The sequence below is a fragment of the Sturnus vulgaris genome, chromosome 1, assembly GCF_052056855.1.
Source record: "Sturnus vulgaris isolate bStuVul1 chromosome 1, bStuVul1.hap1, whole genome shotgun sequence".
NCBI lineage: Eukaryota > Metazoa > Chordata > Aves > Passeriformes > Sturnidae > Sturnus > Sturnus vulgaris.
This window is the reverse complement of record NC_142243.1, coordinates 82,898,832-82,920,399: the sequence shown is the minus strand read 5'-3', so window position 1 is coordinate 82,920,399 and position 21,568 is coordinate 82,898,832. Positions and strand designations below refer to the sequence as shown.

Below are 21,568 nucleotides of genomic sequence, written 5' to 3'. Positions count from 1 at the left end.
ATCTCTCCTTAAATATAATAGTAGTACAGCAGTTGGACAGTGCTTTCCCTCTCTGAAAGAGTGTAACTTTTCCCTGTGCTCTGTGTGCATCAGCCTCACTTCTGAAGCAGGTCTTATAAGGGTAAGCAGCAGTTCAACTGGAGGTGGTCTGAGGGTGGATTCACTAGGATTTCAGTACCATTTAGTAGTGCTGGTAGTCCTTGTCTCCAAGCTTAGCATCCTACCAAGAAATGTGTAGCCTCAGCTCTGCCAAAAGGAGAGCACATACTAATTTTTCTACACCAAGGTGAAAGACTGGCAGTGGAGTGTGCTGCCCGGAATCTCAGAACTGAGGCAAGTGAATGATAAGTCTCAAACTCAAGTTGTAAGTTACAAGGATCTTTTGTATATTCATTGTATTGTGAGGGGAAAAAAAAAAAAAAAAAAAAGAAAAAAAGACCATCTTGAGGAATTTTCACTGATGTTCAGGAGACTTATCAGAGTCCACATGAGCAGGGTTTAACATGCTCCTGTGGATCATGTGCATTGCAGTGAACTTCACCCTCTTCCCTCTCAAAATGGAGAATGGTCTGTATTTTATGAATAGAATACAAAGTCTGTAAAAGTGTGTACTGAAACAACTTGGAAAAAGTTGCAGTGAAGGCAGTACTTCTCAGCCCAAAATGTGTATCTGTGCCAGTTATGAAAATAAGCATCAGTTACTCCTTCATTTTTTACCTCCCTGACAAATTCTTTCAGTAAGAGTTTTACTTCTCTGTTTTAGAAAGACCAGGATGGCTAACAAATTGGGGCTGGTTGAGGATAAAGGGTGGGAAAGCTCTTGGGTCATCCTGTGTAAACAACATCTTAAAGCAGAATTTCTTCATAGATTAATTCTACTGTTGTATTTTGGTTTGGGATTTTTTGGTGTTCTTTTGTTTGTTTGTTTGTTTTGTTTGTGGTTTTTTGTTGTTTTGGTTTTGTTTTTGTTTTTTTGTCGTTGTTTGTTTTGTTTGTTTTTTAATTTTGATGCTTCCTAGAAAGCTCTAGATGTCAATCTTAACCCACTGAGCCAATGCCCTGACCTATTTGTGTACTGTGCCAGAATTTTTAACCCTCAACTGCAATGTTTTCTCTTAGTCAAACTTGGGTGCAGCTCCTTCTTATGTAGCTCTGCAAGTACAGTAACCTTTCCATCACCTCTGTCCTCCAACTGCATACATTGGAGGCCCTGGTACATATTAGCTTATCCTTTTTGATCTTCAGCTGCACAGGTCAAGATCACTTAACCTTTCCATTCAGAGTTTGGGAATTAGCACATTTATTATGACATTTTCACAAGGGTTTGATTTGCTTTAATTAGGCAGTTTGTTCTTCTGTGCAAGGCCTCAAAAAGAGGAACATTGTTAAGTTCAATTGAATTGGTAAACACAGAATAATTATATTTAGAAGGGACTCCTGTACACCTTCCGATCAGTTGTATATATATATTCATTAGACCACCCTGGCAGGTTCCCGTTTTCCTTGGGCTTTGTGAAGATAAGTGCCTTTCTCTTCATCTTCCTGTTACTTTGTCAAGATGTCTAATATTTCTAGATTCCAAATACTACTTTTGCTGTTGTCCTGTATTTAAGTCTTCTCCCTGAGATACTGCTATAAGCTGGTCATAATAAATCTGAGGATAAATACGAAATTCCATATAGAGCTAGTGATGATGTTTTAAATAATTAGCTTAGGTTAACATGAAACAGACTGATTTAGATAGTGCCAGAGTTCTTGCTTTGAATAATAACTCAGCAATAGTGTAGACATAAACATCACATTTTTTGCACATTGATTTTGAGTTAATGAAATCAAAGTGACAGTGAAAGAGTCAGTGAATAATTTTGTTTATCTCATTTTGGTAAATTGAAATCACAATGAATTGAAGAGGAATAATTACAGTCAGCTCACATTTTCTGCACAATAAAGCAGTTATTTATTGTGGTGTTCAGTAGACTGGGAAGTTATTGAAGTTGCCATAAATACTGAGTGCTGAATTATTGATTTACTTGCATGTATGTACATCTGATACTCCTCAGATGTCAGAGTACCATATGCTGTTGCATATAAATAGTGATCTGCAATTCATACAGCACAAATCACAGACACAGCAATTGGGATCTCAGACTGCAGGGCTGGGTTTCAGAGGGTGCCTAATGCCCTCTGAATGCTTTTGCAGTCATAAGTACCATCTGTTTTGACACAGTCTGGGACTGCTTCACACTGGTGGTCAGGAATCCATGTAACTTAGTGCAATTGGACTTAAGCCAGTTACATTTTTCTAGTAGAAGAAAAGCTGCCAGTGGCCATGTCTCTTTCCCAGCTTAACTCCCAAGTTTCCCATAAACAAAATTTTAATCCTTGTGGTTCTGAATAAGCACTTCGTGCTTGCTGAGTGCGTTGTTGTGTGTGTGTTGTGTGTGTTTGTAAGAAGAGGGGACTGCTCACTGTCACTCCAGGGCTCTCATAACGTGACGTGTTTATTATGGAAAAGCCTCGGTTTGTGTATCTTTGTTGGAGAGATGCTGGATAAGTTGGATGGAGCTGGTGTTGTGGGTTTCTGCTTTGGAGACCTACGTTTCTTTTCTTTCATCCTCTGCAGAGTGTTCCTCTCACCCAGGTCCCAAAGGTGATTTGTTGGGGAATTCGCTTTGGCCAGTTCTTTGCTGAATGCATTCCTTTGTCTGTACATGTAGTGGCAACACTGTGAGCTTGTAAGAAATGCAAAAATGTGGATTAAGTGAAGTTTTCTACCATTCCTTCAAAAAGCCCTGGAGACCAGCTTTGTTTTTCTCAGTTTGGCCATGTGTCAGAAGGGAGGAGGAATGCAACCCTAGAAACAAGGTATTTGCCCTCAAAACATGAGAGTGCTTGCCAGGATACTAGCAGGTGCTTTTGAAGGAATCTCATTCCTGGAAAAGAAAATAAACTTTGAAAACTGAGGTGTAAATGGATCTGAGCTGATCAGGAGCAGGTGTTGCAAGTCAGCCTTTAGTTACACTTGCAGAGTTCTACTGATTTTCTGTAATCCATGGGCATCCTACAGAGATGGATGCAGGCATGGCTCCTAGTCTCCAAGAGCGTTAGTCTGGGAGTAAACAGGTCTCATTGTAAAGTCAGGAAAACTGAGACTGCCTCAGTGTAATTCTCCTAGGGGACTGAAAAGAGCTCACCAAACTCACCCTGGAGAGAGCAGCAACATGGTAATTTATTAAGCAGTGTTTTTAGATGAAGGTGATGTTCTCCTGTCTGTTGGCAGCATTTTTTGTTGTTTTTTAATTATCACTCACTTACTGGTAGTTTAGCTGGTAGGGGGATGTGTCTACTGCTCTGACACCTGACTCGTCAGCTGGGACACCAAGTGGGCACTTGCAGGTATCTCATGGACAATCCTTAACAAGCTGGGCTGAACCAAGCTGAGTTGGGATTGGCTTTACCAATTGGATTTTGGATTTGTTTTCTTATTTTTAATCTAGAGACCTCTTCCTATGCTGTGTACAACTCTGTGCTATAATTTGCAGGTTTATCTTTTCCAAGTTATTGGCAAAGACCATGTTTTCAAAGCCTGGATTTATTTTAGGAAGAATATTTGTGCTATTCCGAATTACACTGATTTAATGCATCATTAGCATATGGAGAGAGACAATTTACAAGAGCATGTAGAGATAGGGGAAATGGCTTCAAAGTGAAAAAAAGAGTAGGTTTAGATTACATATACAGAAGAAATTCTTTATTGTGAGGCTAATGAGGCAATGGAACAGGTTGCCCAGAGAAGTTGTAGATGTCCCATCCCTGGAAATGTTCAAAGCCAGGCTGGATGCCAGTCTGTTCTAGTAGAAATTGTCCCTCCCACAGCAGGAGGAATGGATTCAGATGATCTTTAAGGTCCCTTTCAACCCATCAGCATTCTGTGATCTAAACTTGAGTGATAGGAGAGAGGCACAATTTTATGGCTTTAAATCTCTCATTACTGTTTATTCTTCTGTTTAGCATACTGCTTACCATTTGTTTCTCCAATTTTGAAGGTCAAATCCTTGGTCCCCTGCTAATTTGAAAGTCAGTAATTTCTGAGAGCTGCATGCTTTTAAAATGCCAACAGTTGATTATGAAAAACAATGTTCTTTTACACAAATAATTTGTTTATGGTGAATATGTGGGAAACAGCCGTTCTTGGGGGAATTATTTGTCTACTGCAGCGTTTGCTACCAACTGGATGCAAGTCCTCTTGATTACACAACAAAGTGATTATATTGTCAGCTTTTCCCAGAGGCAAACATTCCTCTGCTTTGTATATTATTTTCTGTTTAGAGTCACGCACATCTACCAGAACTACACTTCAGAGTTCTGAAGGTCCCTGTGGTTTTGATCCATGTGAACTGTGGATTTTGAAAATATTTCTCCTTCATAAATTTATTCCAGCAGCATGTCTTGAAGTTTTGTAATAATGTAAACTGATACATATTTTATTCCAAATTCTCTCATTTTGGGAAGGTGAAATAGTGGAACAGCTACAATTGTCTGGGGCAGCTGACTGGATTTCTGCATTTTGAAGTTGGGAGCCATTAAGCAGTTGTTACAGTTTTCTAGATACATTGCAAAGATACATTTACAGCACAGACTGAATGTTTATCATTCAAAGACAGAGAAGGATCTGTTTGTGCCATCTCGGTGTTATTCTAAGTGACTGGTTCTGACCATGTAGGTGTAGCTTGAGAGCCACTGTCAAGGAGTGTGCACTTCTCTACATTTATGTAAACTTGGTATTAAATGAAAAATAAAAAACAATAGATTTAAAAATTGGAACAAAGTAATGTAGGTGTTGTCCAGTCAGGTGGAAAAATGCTTTATCTGACAAAATTTTCACTTTGGAGCATGTTAGAGTAACTCAAAGAAAAGGTGGGTTACAGTTGTAAGCCTGTTTCACCGAAACAACTGGATAAATTGGGAAGATTTTTTGTATTCACAAGGATGGTGTTCCTGGCTTACTTAAGGCTGTCAACTTATCAGGAGAAGGGAGAGAGATGATGGCAGGATTTCTAGTATGATTTGAAATTAAGAAAACTTCCTATCTTTTTGTTGTCTTATTTAAACCTTTATATAGAAGTATGTTGAAGATGCTTATTTATAAGTATCTTGTAAAATGGTTATTTTCATTTTCACAACATTTGGTTTGCACATTTCAGAGCAGTGCATTGAAAAGTATGGATTCCATAGGTATGATAATCCTGAAAATGAGGGGTGATGAAATGCCACTTGTCTGGTCCATTGATAATCCATCCCTGAAAATCCAGCAGGGCACAGGATTCCTCTCCTCAAAGTGGTATGGAATAGGTTGGGAGATGATAACTCATGATTTGGAGGAGGTAGAGAGGGGCTTCTTCTGACCAGCAGGTTTATCTACATTAGCATTTTTGCTCAAGTCCAAAGCTCGCTTTTGAAATATCTCTCCTTCTTACTCTGTTTTAGTAACCACCACAAGGTATATGAACCCAGTTACACTCAGGCAAAACTAAAGCAAAAAAATCTGTTCTGGCAGTATACCCAAAGCACCAAAGGCAACCCCTACTGAGCATTCAGGGCTGGGGATTAAATTAAATATTGGCAAAAAAATAACACCCACTTCCCAGGCCTGTGGATGTCAGGTTTTCAGCAATATTAGTTTTGCTCCACAGAACTCTTTCTGGGCTGCACTCCTTGCTAATGTAAATATAAACGAGCTCAGCTGGAGGAGCTCCCTGGCATACCATAGAGAGTTGGGAGAGCATCTGACCTGAAGGATTTAAGATCTTGTACTTAAGCATGTGTGGAATTCATTTTGGGACATGGACTGAACATGGAAAAAATGCACCTTCCAATCCATTTCTATGTAATTCCCACAATGATGCACTGTGAAACCCTTTTCTCAGAGCTGATGTGCTCTGATGTGCATCAGTGACACTAAAGGCTAAATTAAGACGCTTTGACTTCCTAAACTAATAGTGAATTCCTTTTTTACTTTTCCTCCCCCTCTGTCTTTGTATTTTTAGCTTCGTTCAAAAATATGGGGATAAAATTAATTCCCGCCAAGTGGCAGGGGACAAAGTCAGTAGGGGGGAAATTAGTTCCCAGCTTTCCACAAATACATTGTAAGGAAGAATTATTTGCTTAATAAAACTATAATGATTACTTCACTTGCAATGCTCTTTGACTTTAACCATCTATTTTGAGTATGCCAGGAATGCAAGATCAGGTCTCCAAATGTAGGTAGGGAAGTTCTAGGCTAAAGAAAACTGGAGCTCAACATCACAGGGAAGTTAGACCAGTATAATCCAAGGTGTAAAGTGTCACACAGAAACTACTATGAAATGGTTACAGATTTTAGTTAATGTATCCCTCTTCCACAATGCCTCTCGTCTTACACAATAGGTGCAGTTTCTTATTACATTCTAAAGGAGGTTTTTAAAAACCATAAAAGGTTATTTCAAGTTCTGTGGAACTGTTCCTTCCAAGACCATGTGGATGTGATTACTTTGTGAGCTCCAAGGTTGCTTATTCTTGCACTGACAAATCGAGCTCTGCCACGGGTCTTTGTGCTTAAAATGAGAAATGCATGACTGACAAGATCTTACAGGATAAAAAATTAGTTTTCACCTTTGCCAGAGTGGTTTTGTTCCTTTGACCTCAGTTTTCCATGTAATTTTCTGTTTTGGCAAAAATAAATTGTCTGGTGAGAGGGAAGCAGTACCTGTAACACATCTCAGGTTTATTTGGACTTTTGCATGTGAGTATTGGAAACAAGCTGATGAAATACAGAGTAAATAAAATCATGATAAGGTTAGGTGGGCACTGAAGGGGAGTAGTATTTCATGTAGTTATCACTCTTGAGTATTTGTCAGCTGTGATGATGTTTCAGGAAGAACCCTTTAAAAATCACAGAATAGTCTGATTTGGAAGGGACCCACAAGGACCATTGAGTCCAGCTGTTGAGTGAATGGCCCATAGAGGGATTAAACCCACAACCTTGGTGTTACCAGCACCATGCTCTGACCAACTGAGCTGGTCTCATCTGTGATGGCTTACAGTATTTGTTAGCAGGTTGCCAGACATTCCATTTCTCTCCAGGAACAATCTTTTTCAATTGAATTCAGACACAGAATTACCAGTATCTAGAGAAATGGGTTGAAATGTATGGCCCTGGAGCTGCAAGGTATTTGGAAAACTGAAAATTAACACACTTTGAGAAGGTTGCTCAGTACTCAAAATACTGTTGAAAAAGTAGATTAGCGAGAGAGAAAACAGCATTCTCTAAGGAGACAGGTGTAGGGAAGATGAATGGATTCGGTAAACACAGATGAGGAAAATAAATGTCTTGGTACTGTATGGCACATGGGAATCCAAGCAATATCTTGAGTCACATAGTGAAAATACATCAGCCTTCTGAGACTTTTGAAATATGGAAGGTTGAAAATGTGGTTTTCATGAAATATGGGTACAAAGGACTCCACTTTAACCACTGCTGGTGAGGTTGGGTGATGCATTGAGAGCATTAAGAGAAAAACACAGATAGGAGAAAAAGTAAAGGAAAAGATAGAAGAAACTTGGAATATTAGTAACATGACTAATAAAAAGAAAGGAAAATGCATGTAAGAAATCCTTACAGGGAGAGTGAAGACTTCTCATTCTTCACAAGCACAAAGAGAGGGGCAATAAACAGCTTCTTATATGAGCCAAATAAGAGGAAAAACTTAGAAACTTAGATACAGTGACAACACTGGAATAGGCACCTCAGTGAGCTGAATAATAGCTGCCCCTAGCAGTTAAAAACAGGGCAGACATGCACATCTGAGATGGTTTGGGTGTACTTGGAGAGAGATGAGAGAGCTCATCCAACTCATTCTGTATGTTTTTCATTGTAAAAGGCTACAAAATTGTGTAGGTATCTCCACTGGGCAACCCTTTCCTCTTTCCTTCTGGCGTTCTTGACCGCTGCAGCCTCACAAAAGTTTGCATGTGAGTTTTGTTCCAGCTGCCTCTTTGCTATCTCAGACTCTCCAGTTCCTCCCAGCCTCCTGGGACTGGGAGGAACCGAGGTCAGTAGGGTAACTTACCCTGAGAGAAATGCCTGAGGATGTTTGGGATGTGGAAGACACTTTTTTTTTTTTTTTTTTTGGTAGGTATCAGTGTTTCTGGAACTTTGTTCATACCCAGGGCCTTGGAAAGAAAATGACTGTGTTGTAGCCTGCTGTCCTAAAATGAGCTAACTCCTTTTCCTACTCTCATCTAAGGGCATACAGCCTTACTTGAAATCTCTGTCAAATTCACAAATCTCTCCTTGAATCAGCCCACATTGTATCCCCTGTAGAAGCTCCCCTTTGCACTGTTGATTGTAGCTGCTACAACCATCAAGTTTCCATTTTCCCCAGTCTCTGTAAAAGGAGTACTTACTTGGCATGCCTGAGGTTGATGGTATTCTGGTAAAAATATGAAGTCTATACCCACACTGCACTTAATAAAATATGTAATATCTACACAACACTTATTGAAGAGATGCTAAGTCAGTGAGGTTTTGGCACTCCGTGTAAATGCTTCTTGTGCACATTACTTTGCAGCTAATGTTTACAGGAATGACAATTGCTTTTTATTTTTTGCAGCTGTACTGACTTTTTCAGAGCTTGAACACAGTTTAGTTTATTTCTTGCCTTAGTTTTGCTAAAAGTATCCGTGGTGACAGGAGAGCAACATGGAGGATCCTTTTAAGTTGTCAGATAAAAATCTGAAGTTTGATTGATATCTGCAAAATTTTCATTTAAGTTTTTTAGCTTGAAGAGCTCACTATAGTATTAATTTCAAAAAAGACTCATTCACAATTCCATAGTGGAAGGTGTGAATGGATGGAGTCATGCCTTAAGCATGGAAAATGGTTCAATCTTAAAAATTCATGCTGTGATCCAGACATCGAGTGTCCTGTGTTAGTGTGCATTTGTGGAGTAATGGAAATACAACCTTGTTTTATCTCTCTGGTTCTGAAATCAGAGACTGCATATTGTTGTCGATGCCAGAAGGAATGGAGACTTAAATCTTATATATTTAAAGGTTTTTTTGTTCCCAGATGTATGTATTAATTGGGAAACAAACTGTGGAGAAAGAATCCTTTGAAATAAACCAGATTCCTAGTGGAATAAGAAAACTCCCTCTAGTGCATTTTCTCCCTCTATGTCAGCTTTTATGGTCTTGTTTCTGGCACTCATCTTTTGAGATTTTTTTAAAGATTGTTAAGAAATTTTCTCTTACATCAACAAACAACTTTCAAAGCTTGATCAAAGCTTTAATAAAGGCATCCTGCACAGAAGATTGGAGGCAAAGGGGCAAAAGAAGCTGTTGGGAGGGAAGTGCAGGGCTACTTTCTAATTTGCTTTTACATTCTAGGATCACCAAAATTAAAGTTGCATTTCAGGCTTGTAAACAATTGAGTTTACAAGAGAAATGCTTGTATAGGGCATGTGTCTATAAACGTGTGTATTGAGAAGTGTAATCAGCAACTTCATTTGTACTTGCAGAATTGTGTTTATTAATGTTACACTGTCATTTAGTTGTTCTTTCTCAGACTGCCCCAGCCTGTTGGCTAGCCCTCAGTAAATGGTGAAGGAAAAATTCGAAGGAAACTCCTAGAGATTGAGATAGTGCTATAGGAAGCCCCTCCCAACAACATTAGAAAAGTCTGGAAAATGTACAGTAGACCAAGTGTTTTGCTGAAGTTTTAAATACTAGCAAAAAGCTTTCCAAGTTTTTCCTGGCAATAAGGCTCCTGGACTCACCTGCTAGTTTTTTATTTTTTGTTTCCCCTTAGGGGTGTACAGCGAACAGTAAGCAGGAATACCTCTGTGTGGAGTTCAGCTGAGCTACCAGCAAAATTCCTGTCTGAGAGCATATTGCATTATGGGCTCAGCAGAGCAGTAATGTGCTCCCAACTCCCTTTTTTAAACACAATGACAACACCATGGTCTTTTTCCACAATACTGTGTGGTGGGGAGACAGGGTGCACGTGTATGTGTCTGTCTGGAAGTCCATGCCCCGAGGATGGAGGGAACAAGTTTCACATGATGCACCTTCAGGACTGAAGGGAAAGGAAATACAGGATGCACATCTGGAACTGCTATACTAATGAGAGAATTAAGAGAGCAAAAAGCACGGAGCATACACGTAAAACAGAAGGTCAGGCCTTTTTTAGCTCGAAGTCTAAGTTAAAAAACACATATTAGTAATTCATTACGCACCCAGAATGTCTGAGGTATTGATTATTCACAGTGCCCAGGAGTGATGAAGGAATGCCACTTCTGATCCAAAAGCAGTGGAGATTAGCCGTATTAGCTTGGAGTATTGCTCACCAGGGGAAGAGGGGGAGAATCATCAAGTATGAAAAGCTTTTTTAATGCATAAGTAGAAATGGAAACTAATGAACACTGTAGCCCTACAGAAATTTTGAGGTGTTTTTAACGATAACTGACTAAAAATGTTTTCCAAATATGCTGTCTTACAGAAGGTACTCATTCCCATAGGAGTGAAAATTATTTAAAGCAGATGTTAATAATTTCAAGTTTTTGCTTTTGATTTTACTTTTTTTTTAGGTGTTTGTTCTGTGTTTTTTTATTTATATAATTTTGTTTTCCTTTTTGTTCTGGTTTGTGTAAAACAAGCAACCAAGGAAAAGGCCCAAAGCAAATGAAAAAGTAAAAAGAAAGCAATTGACAATATCAAATACATGTAATAGTAGAAGATATATCCAACAGTTGGAAAAAAGTGTATAGTCTTTTATATTAGAAAAATTATTGTATTAAAATCTCAAAAAAGGAGAAAGAAGTAAAAGCTTTGCCTCATATTCTGCAAATGTTTAGCTCCAGGCACTGTCACTGGCTTTGGTGATAATGTGAGGGAGGTCAAACATATGGTATGTCCTTGCAAAAATTAATCTTGGGGACCATTGCATAACCGGCCTGTGGAGTCAGTGCTTGTCTGCAGGAGCCTGGCTGCTGCTGGTTGGGTTTTTTTCTCCAGCTGTAAATCTCATTTTTAAAGTACCAGCATATACCAGATGCGTACCAAATAACACTCCTCGATGCAATTATTTGCAATAGCTGCCAGGGGGGTATTAGGAGGTCTCAAAGGGAGCAGGGTGTCTGCAAAACCCACTCAGCATGAAGATAGTGTTCTTGCTCATAACTGCACAAATCCATGTATTCGGACCACATAGCCATAGCACAGACTCAGAAACCTTGGGGAAAATGTTCTTTCCTTTCCTTTGCTGAAACAGTGGGTTCCTAAGTAATACAAGATGCAGAAGAGGAAGAAGGAAGGAACTTGGTATTATAGGTTTTTCCTCCACGGTGTGAGAAGATGATTGTGATCTCTCTTCAACTCAACTAGGTGATCTTGAGCAAGACGTTGGACTTTGTGTCTTGGGTTCTTCAGCTGTATATTTGTGCCTCTTTCCCTTGCAGACACACTGTGATAATACAGGCCTGTGGTTGCAGTTGTAGGTGGGTGAGATCAGAGCAGCCTGTGCTGGGCTAAGTAAAAGCTTGGCGGGAAAGTTTATGTGAAACGATCAAATTCACCAAAAATGTACTTAATTAAAACACTCTGCCCAAATCCAGGTGTGGACATGTTTGTTGAGTGCATTTCTGGCTGTATCTTGCTTAGCCCTTGTCTGTGCTGTCAGGCACACAGCTGCAGAGTCCATGTTACTTAAGGGGCTGCCTTTGTACACTTCCCTGAAAGGTCTGAACATCGATGTGACAGCAGGAGATGTGATGTAGAGAAAAGCTTGGTCCTCTAAAAACATTGTCTGTCTGAGAATCTTGTTATTTTACTGGTCACTAAATTGTGATTACTGTATTCATTTCTGGGTTGTGCTTTCCTTTATAAAGTTTCTGTTGAGATTGGTACTGAGGTGGAGGGAATGTGCTCAGCAGCAGCATGCATCTCTCATACACTGGGTGTATATTGTGAAGTACACTGCTAAAGTATCCTCAGAGTCTGTAAATGTATTGCCCGTGGCATTTGCTTGACTATCAAAGTTATATCTTAGCTGTCTTCCAGTCTTTTACTTGGTTTGCTTGGAGAAACTGGGAGAAGGAGTGGAAATTACTTGTAGGCAATGCCAGCACACAGGGAAAACAGTTGAAATAATCTTACAGCAAAGGTAACCTTTCTTAGTAGCAAAATATCTCAATTTTTGTGCCTGACTTTTGCCATTAAAATGAACTAAAGAAGGTAAAGAAGTAGCAAATTGATTTGGGGAGGGGAGTTGAGTTGACTGCTTCCGGTGTGACAGATAGCCCTAGCAGTAATAAATACCATATAACAATTCTCAAACAACTTTCCAGGCATGCTGTTTCTTCATCAGTTACTTTTCTGGGCTTTTTTTCCCCCCCACAATCCAACTGAAGTTCACCTTAGTCCATTGGAAAGGAGTGTTTTCTGTGTGCACATGAGGAACTAGTCACTGGGCTCTTGGTTGAACTTCTGAGTTTCAGTTTGCATAACTGAAAAATTAACTTCTTTGATGACACATTGAAAATCAGTGTTTGGAGTTGAGCTCTTCCCATCTGCCCAGACCTGGTGAAGGAAGCAGCATTTGCCTTGTGAGCTCTTTTTTGGCCTCCTGCTGAATGGCTGAAGGAGCTGAGAGGTAAAGAACCACAGCATTCTCTGTCTCTAAGAGCTCACAGCTGTGCCAAGGTTATGGACAGTTACTTCTTGCAAAAAAAAAAATAAAAAAGGCTATGACTCAAACATAATAATTTCTTACGGTGTTTAATTAATAGTACAAAGATCAAAATCCTTCTGCTGCTGTCTGCTGAGCTGCATCATCTCCTTTGCTCACATAGCTTTTGAAATATGTTTTCTCACTCTGACTGGTAGAAGTGACTGCTTAATACCCAAGAGACCCCGAAGTCCATCATACTCCATTAGCAAACGGGCTAGCAGGGTGCTGTGCTGTGCACGGAGCTCTGTGTCTGTCCAGTGCTCATTGAGATTGTGTGTTCTGTCTTCCAGATTCCGACCTGAGCATGCGCACGCTCAGCACGCCCAGCCCAGCATTAATATTTCCACCGAATTCCCCTGGGTTCCAAAATGGCAGAGGTTCATCCACGTCTTCCTCCTCCATCACTGGGGAAACTGTTGCCATGGTCCATTCGCCGCCTCCAACCCGTCTCACCCATCCTCTCATCCGGCTGGCATCCAAGCACCAGAAGGAGCAGGCCAACATAGACCGGCTGCCTGACCACTCCATGATCCAGATCTTCTCCTTCCTGCCCACCAACCAGCTGTGCCGCTGCGCCCGCGTGTGCCGCCGCTGGTACAACCTGGCCTGGGACCCGCGCCTTTGGAGGACTATCCGCCTGACCGGCGAGACAATCAACGTGGACAGGGCTCTCAAAGTGCTGACCCGGAGGCTTTGTCAGGATACTCCCAACGTATGTCTCATGTTGGAGACGGTAATTGTTAGTGGCTGCAGGCGGCTCACAGACAGAGGACTCTACACCATTGCCCAGTGCTGTCCAGAACTGCGGAGGCTGGAGGTGTCTGGCTGTTACAACATCTCCAATGAGGCAGTCTTTGATGTCGTGTCACTGTGCCCAAACCTGGAACACCTGGATGTGTCAGGTAACAGGGAATGGTCCAATACAGATGCTTCTGATGTTTGTCAAACTCTGTAACTGCACGCTTATCCTTTCTGTGCTGTCTTTCAAAGTAGGAATACCTGTCTCCTAACAGAGCACCTGTGAGACAGGTACCGCTGAAATCTCAGTGTCCCTAAAGCCAGCAGCACCTCTGGAGTGGCCAGGCCTCTTCCAAAGGAAGTGAGCTAGCAGAGATGGCCCGTTCAAATGGCACAAGGCGTTATTACAGATTTTTGCACAAAGCACCCATAGAAAGGCCCACACTGCAATCAGTGCTACGTCATGTGGTGAAGCCTAGTTACTTCAGCAAAACTTGTTTTATCTATTTCACACACGTGTATATGTAGATTATATATAGGTAATGAATACATCTGTAATCTGGTAAGTGACATGAGGAGGAGCTCAGAATAAGTACTGGGGTTTTTTTTCTGGGTATTAATATCAGTTGTCATCTCTAGCTAAACTTCAAGGTCCCCTTGTTTCATTGCTATTTTAACACGACTTAGCCAGCTTGAACATTTTTCTCATTTCTTCCCTTTATTTATTTTTTTAAGCTGCTGTTGCAGCTGTTTAGATCAGCAGAAATGTTTTAGACAATTTTCTTCAAGCCTGCTCTGGGGAAACAAGATGTTTTTCCCAAGGTCAGCTGCGCAGAATTTCCTCTCTGCAGATAGGTTGGCACTTAATGGAAAGGATGCAGCCAAGCAGAGCACTGAAGTAAATTTGCTGCTCAACATTTACTTTGTGATCTCATCTGTTATCAGTCTAATGCCATCATAAATCAGCCAAAACAGACTTGCCATTGCAGAGGTACCAGTGGCAGCAAGCAGGAGAAGACAGGGGATTAAACAACAGGGGGTAGAAAGTGATGCTGTTGAGTCACTGCTGCTGTATCCTTTTTCCAAGGCTACCTATCTGGTGTACACTGATTTCTCCCTGCTTTTTAATTTTTTTTAAGCTGATTTATCCAACTCTCTTCCCCCATTCCTAGGATGGAATGTCATGGAAGGCATCAAAACAAATATAAATAAATCAGAATTATGTCCTTTTTGTTACTGCTTTCTGAAACCACAAGGTAATAAGGAGTCCATGGAACTCCACAGAAATCTATTCACAGTGACCTTGTATATGAATTACTTGTTGGTACACGCTGATATTAGTTCTGGATTGCTAGTCACACGTTCAGGTTGAAGCATCTCCAGTGCCAGGAGAAAATTTATATACCGGTGTGATTTAGACCTAGAGCTTTGAAGCTCACACCCTGAGGGTAGCTGGGGGCTTGTAGGTGGTTGAAAATGCTTTGGTCCACGGCTCTTATTTATGGATGTGCAGTAGAACAAAGGTACCTTTTTCAAAGGCGGGGAAAAGGAAAAGATGATACCAGGTCTTGAGATAGGTTATTTTGGGGTCTATCTTAATTTGTGGTTTTCCCAACCCTCTTACTCTCAGACTCAGAAGGTAGTATCTGTCCCTAAGAGCTCATCAGTTTGGTATAAACTATGCAGGGGTAAATAAAATAACTGTCTTCCTTCAATTTTGTCTCATCAATAAGATAGAAAGTAATTTTAATTTCTTTTTTTTTCCTAAATTGTTCTTTCTATTTGGAGCATGTGAGGGAAAAATCCTGCTTTTGAACATGCTCAGAAGTCAGGGTGTTTGGTTTCGGATGTAGCTTTTGCTGCATGTAACATATGAATTGAGGATAATCAGTCTTCTGGCTCTTGTTTTAAGTCCAATTTTTTTCATTCTGATGTGGGTAATTTTGGAGGATATTTTGGAAAGAGGATTCCATTTTCCCCTGCTTTTCTCTGTAGTTGCGAGGACAAGGCTTGCACCTACACGCTCAAGGAATTCTCAGGACCGAAGTGTTTCACTGGTTTGGTTTCCCTGCTGAGCAAGGGGACGTGGGGGTGTGTTGGGGGGTGATGCTAGTTGCTAGTTAATTAAATCCCAGTCCGCAGTTGTACATCTAGTTGAATCCTTTTCCCCCCTGGATGGCTACTTGGCAGCAAAAACTTACCAAAATCTTTAATGTCAAAACCAGATGTTTGTATTAACTTTAGGAGCTTTCCACAATGTAAGTTCTGTCACTGTCAGCATCCACTTTGTGGGCAGGCCTGAGATATTGCTAGAAGTTGGTTGAGCTCGACTGCAAATTATTGTCTAATACTCTAGCCAATATGTTTCTTGGTCTGTTTGGACGTTTCTCTTCTCTTTTAGAAATCAGTTATACTTACTTTATGGAAAATCCTGTTACAAGAGCTTTATTTTTACATTTTGTATTATTTAGGACAGAAAAATTGTTGTGGACCCAGGAATCTGTCATTTTGCCTAAAAATCAGTCAGTTCTATATCAGCATGGATTCTTTTTTTCTGATGAAACTGTTTTGAATATCCTTCCCATGAAGTGTTTTACAGTGTAGCCAAAGTAACTAGACATGGCAATGCTGAGCTTGACAAAACAATGATCAGCACAACTGATGTGTGTGACTCCAGCCTTGCTGTGAGACTTCTGACCTATTTGCTTTCTAATTATGATCATTAAACCTTCTTGGACTCTCAGCAGACAGAATGTTCTCCTTGGCCTCGTGGATGCATCGTTCTCACTAAGCCAGATTTAAAATTGAATTCTGGTCGGAATACAAAATATCCAGACTGACTTCTTAATCCAACAACCTCCTCAGCCAAATGCAACAGCAGCAGCTCCATCAGGTGCAGCAGAACTCTGCCTAGGTGCCAGCTTCTTCTGTGAAACTCCCTTAATGCATTTTGTATCACCTACTTCAAATAATATACTAGAGGTGAATTTTTTTACACCATTAGTATCGTAGTGCTTCCCTAAATCCTTTGTGTTACTGTGTATATAGTACTTAACTGAAGACAAAAGTACTTCCAGAGATTGCTCCAGAGCGTAGACGGATCTGAAACAGTCTGAAGAGAAAATAGCATTCAGTTTTAAGATGTTTATTGAACAGAGTGGTTTACTTCAAGGTCTTGCTTCTGCATAACCTGTGGTCAGTTAGTCCATTTAATTGTCTGAGGCCTAAGGTAAACTTTGCATCTATTCAACTGAATTTGAAACCCAAAGATCCAGAATAAATTTAAATAATGAATGTAGAAATCTAGTTACAGGTGACACAGTGTTTTAAATCCATATCCCACACTTCCTACAGCATTTATGTGAGTCCACATGGTTATCTCAAGTGATTTTTTTCCTTTTTGCTTTTAAGAACTGAAGCATATTCATACTTTCCACTAATTCTCTGAATGATGACCTCTAATAGCAAGTGGTACAGCTTTGGGTCATGTAAGTTTTTGAGGCAGTCTCCATACATCATCACGCTCTTAAATTCCATGCTACAGTATTTCTGCAGGGTTTCTGATACATGGAGCTCTAAGGTCATTGCTTTTTATGAGTCACTTCATACTGCTTGGCCAGTGTTCCAGCAATATAGAAAAGGTCTTTTTATTTCTAACTGGGGACACCTCTTCAGGCATAACCTGCAGAATTTCTCTGAGTAGCCATTTATGGCTAAAACTGTTGGGCCTTAATCACTAACAGGTAGACTCTCCTTTCTTGCAGCTGTTTCTAGCTATGCTAATGCAAAGTGCCCAGCTGAACTTGGCACAGCTTAAGAATTTCCCTAAGAAGCTGAAGACTGCCAGTTTGCAGTGCAGCAGAAACCACGCTTTCCAAAAAAAGCTTTCACTCTCCTCTATGCAATGAGTGGAAGTTAAAAATGGGGAAAGTCTGTGTGTGTTTTTCCCTTTAATCTAGTCCTTTGTTCTTCCTTGCAATGTCTGGTGTTTCTCCTCTAGTCTAGTTACTTCCATTCATGGCCAGACTCTCTCATAGGGCACAGTCCTTTTCTTTGTCTGTGCATGTCCTTGCATGCCCTTACCAGTGTGTTGGCTCCTATCAATTCTCCCTTTTCTCCTTAGGTTATCCAAATTTCCACCCTTCTACAAGCACACAGTTTTGCCATAGTTTTGCATCCTTCCCACATTACAGGCTTGGGGCTGGATTCACATCTGTTCTCCAAATGCTTGGGGCAGGGAAGGAGGGGAAAGGGAGCAGGGTTGTGTTTTCTATAATGAGTTTGGATGGTGAAAGAGCCTCTGATGTTGGTTTGCAAATTCAGCCAGTCAGCAATGAGACTGATCAAAAAACTGCATTGTTTGTCACGTAGTATCCTTTTCTCTAACTGTCACTGGGTTTAGATTGCAGTAACAGACCATGGGCTGTCCCCAGATAGATCCAGGACCACCATTTTACATTTGGGATATGGACAAAATCAATCCATTGCTTTCCAGAGCTCACAATCTCAAAGCAACCTCACTGACTCCAGTGGAGTTTATTGGTGTGGGCACTCAGCAGGGCAAATCAGAGCAGTCGGTCAGGGTGATTCCACTCTTGCAACACGAGGATACTTTTGTCATGTCCAGCACACCGTGCCACACCCACTTTTCCGGTCATGCTGTGTGATTTGTTTTTGCTGCTTGCTTAAACTGTGTTTTTCCACGTAGGCTGCTCCAAGGTAACGTGCATCAGTCTGACTCGCGAAGCCTCCATCAAGCTGTCTCCCTTGCACGGGAAGCAAATCTCCATCCGCTACCTGGACATGACAGACTGCTTTGTCCTGGAGGACGAAGGACTGCACACCATTGCCGCCCACTGCACTCAGCTGACCCACCTGTACCTGCGCCGCTGCGTGCGCATCACCGACGAGGGTCTGCGCTACCTGATGATTTACTGCACGTCCGTCAAGGAGCTGAGCGTCAGCGACTGCCGCTTCGTCAGCGACTTCGGCATGCGGGAGATCGCCAAGCTGGAGTCGCGGCTGCGGTACCTGAGCATCGCTCACTGCGGCCGCATCACGGACGTGGGCATCCGATACATAGCCAAGTACTGCAGCAAGCTGCGCTACCTCAACGCGCGGGGCTGCGAGGGCATCACGGACCACGGCGTGGAGTACCTCGCCAAAAATTGCACAAAACTCAAATCGCTGGACATCGGCAAGTGCCCTCTGGTCTCAGACACCGGCCTGGAGTTTCTAGCCCTCAACTGCTTCAACCTAAAGCGCCTGAGCCTGAAATCCTGTGAGAGCATCACTGGGCAGGGCCTGCAGATCGTAGCTGCCAACTGTTTTGACCTGCAGATGTTGAACGTGCAGGACTGCGAAGTCTCTGTGGATGCTCTGCGATTTGTTAAACGACATTGCAAGCGCTGTATTATAGAGCACACCAACCCTGCTTTCTTCTGAAGGGACACCCCACACCTGTCATTGCAATGCAGTATTAAAAACACTGATGTATAAACACACGCTCCCATATTCAGTAATGCTGTCTTTTCTGTCGCTCACGGGAGTCAGTTTTTCTTGTACCTTATGGGTGAGGGGGGTTTCTAGAGGACTGTTTTGTTTGCTTTTTTGTATGATCATTTTTGAAGGTGCCGTGGGTCTCTGTAGAGAGGCTGCCTTAATGCAAACGCAATGAGTGCTCAGCATCCCCAGTGGGATGTCGTTTCCATAAGAGCCATGATCTTGTCCCAGGCTACAGTAGCTGCCTCCCAAGGAAATAGCACATCACCCCTCCTTCGGAAATGCTACTAAGCTGTGTCAAATATATCTGAATTCTAGCTGGGCTCATGAAGCTGACTATGCAATATTGTGTCTGTGTTCCCCAACTTTTTCCAATATAGCTGATAAAGCATCTTCTTGTCTCCAAGTAGTTTCTTTTTGGTAGTCATCCATTGTATTCCCTCAGGAAATGTTCTTAAACATACTCATTTGAGGGAGAGTTAGACCTGCTGGCCATTGCTGAGCACTTCTACAGAGTGAATCTGGAGATTGTGCCCATGCATAGATTTTCTTGGGAAGCCCACCTCCAGGTCACTTCTACATCATCTCTACTTGCCTTCATTTCTAAATTTTTCCTCTCCTGCATGTGTAGTACCACTCTCTGGTAGTTGACAGGGACTTCTGGCTCTGATAAGCAGTGGTGTATTCACCTGAGTGGAGGAGAACAAATGAAATATTGGTGGCCTGGCAAAAGGAAAAGCCTCCAAACCAGCCTGAGATGCTGCTGTAATTCTGCAGCGAGCTGAGATAGTACTGTAGGACAGCAGAGAGGCTCTGAGGCATTGTGGAGCAGCTTGCACAGGGCAGTCCCAAGTGCTGTGCTGTGCAGCTGTCACCAGAAAGTCTGGCTTTGTCCCTTTGCTGTACCTTTTCAGCAGCTGTGGCACCACTGCAGTGGATGCTCCCTGAGCTAACCAGGCACTTGCATTGAGGTAAAGTTAGTGTGTGCCTTAATACACTTGGAAACCTGACCCTTTTCTGTGGCCTTCCAGTTCAAAGGGTAGATGGCTGATCTCAAGACTTCAAAGACCTTAGCCTGATGTTAGATAACACCCCTGGGGACAGAGGGGCTTGGAGTGTTATTAGACTTAGATTTTTTGAGGCTTTGGCTGCATGTGTTCCCTTAGGCTGGAGATGCAGCTGCGTTCAACAAAGAATTAAACAGCAGAGCTGCCCTGTGACACTGGGAGCTCCTGGTACTCTCATGGTCACTCTTGCTCTTACATGAGCAGGAGTGTTTTGGAAGTCCCCCATCTCCTTGGCTCCTTCCCCAGAGTGTGTGGTTGAGTCATGGTTACTTTCTTCACAATTTTCTGGCAGCTGTTCCTCTGCATTTTCATATGTAATGCTGTGAAAGATCTGAAGGCCAGGCACGTGAGGGGTGATGATATTTTCAGGCACGCCCCCTGTGCCTGACTGACAGGTGAGTTCTTATGTTCAGCTCAAGCGTTCTAAGTGTCTCATAAGAAGGGAAGCGCCGTGTCTGGTTTTCATAAGCAATAGTTCCATCATCTCCAGACAACACTAATAAAATCAGTGGTATGAAGTGAAAATCAATATGCTCAAGAAAAACACGTAACTGCTGAGGAAATACTTATAACAATACTTTCTCAAGTTGCACCAAAAAAAAAAAAAAAAAAGGTTAATGATTTGGTCATGTCCCTGGGGAGGGAACTTGTCCGTCCTACTGCTGCAAAAATTTCTGTAATTTATGTGTGTTCCACCAATTCTGGATTTTTTAATACAAGATGGCATCAGCACTGAATTATAAATTAGGTTATACTAAATCAAAGAGGGCCAGGGAAAATGAATTTGTCATTGCTACTGTTACTGGTCAGTGACTAATATGAAGTGATACCATCCCTTGGACAATTAATTTCATTTTGGTTTTCTTTTCCATATTTCTAAAGTAAGAGATTCTTCTCCAGCAAGTAATACAGTATATTTTATCTGAGCCATCTATACTCTCTGTTTATCCTTTATCTAAAAATGGCCTCAAGGAATTTAAATGTTGAGCCCTGAGGATGGTGGGATTTTGAGCCATTTGCACTCATGAAATATAAGGCCTCACTAGTAACATTTAATTGTTTATTAAAAAAAAAGCTACTTTTCTGGCTATGTTAAATTGAGTGAATAGTGCTACATGGTTTTTAAAGTTTCTAATGTTTAAATTGGCCTGTACTGTACAAATCTCACTATAAAGCCTTAATTTGCTACCAAGAAATAAAGCAATATATTGGTAACTGATGAGCATGCAGCGTCATTTGCACTAACTAACTGCCAGTGAAAAAGAAAAAATTAAAACTTATAAAACTCGACAAGTAGGTGGGTGATTGAGCTTATCAACCCATCAGGTAGGTGAATGGCTATTAAAAGAGGGGAAAAATAATATTATGGATTATGACCCTGCCTTTCTCTTTAAAATTTGATTTTCCTCCTGTAGTTTTTTGACCCTGAAGCATAATCAGAAACTGGAAGTGTAAGCAAAAGAGAAAACAACATATAAAAAACAAAATGTATAAA

General features: G+C 41.3%; 1 protein-coding gene across 1 annotated transcript in view; it reads left to right on the top strand.

The window, feature by feature from the left end:
- The window catches only part of FBXL7 (F-box and leucine rich repeat protein 7), a 171,248-nt gene extending 149,956 nt beyond the window's left edge, over nt 1-21,292 (top strand). Inside the window, exons 3-4 of the mRNA XM_014872353.2 lie at nt 13,057-13,668; nt 18,213-21,292. Of these exons, the coding sequence (XP_014727839.2) occupies nt 13,057-13,668; nt 18,213-18,949 (1,349 nt within the window). The 3' untranslated portion in view covers nt 18,950-21,292. The remainder of the gene's footprint in view (nt 1-13,056; nt 13,669-18,212) is intronic.
- The last annotated feature ends 276 nt before the right edge of the window (nt 21,293-21,568 follow it).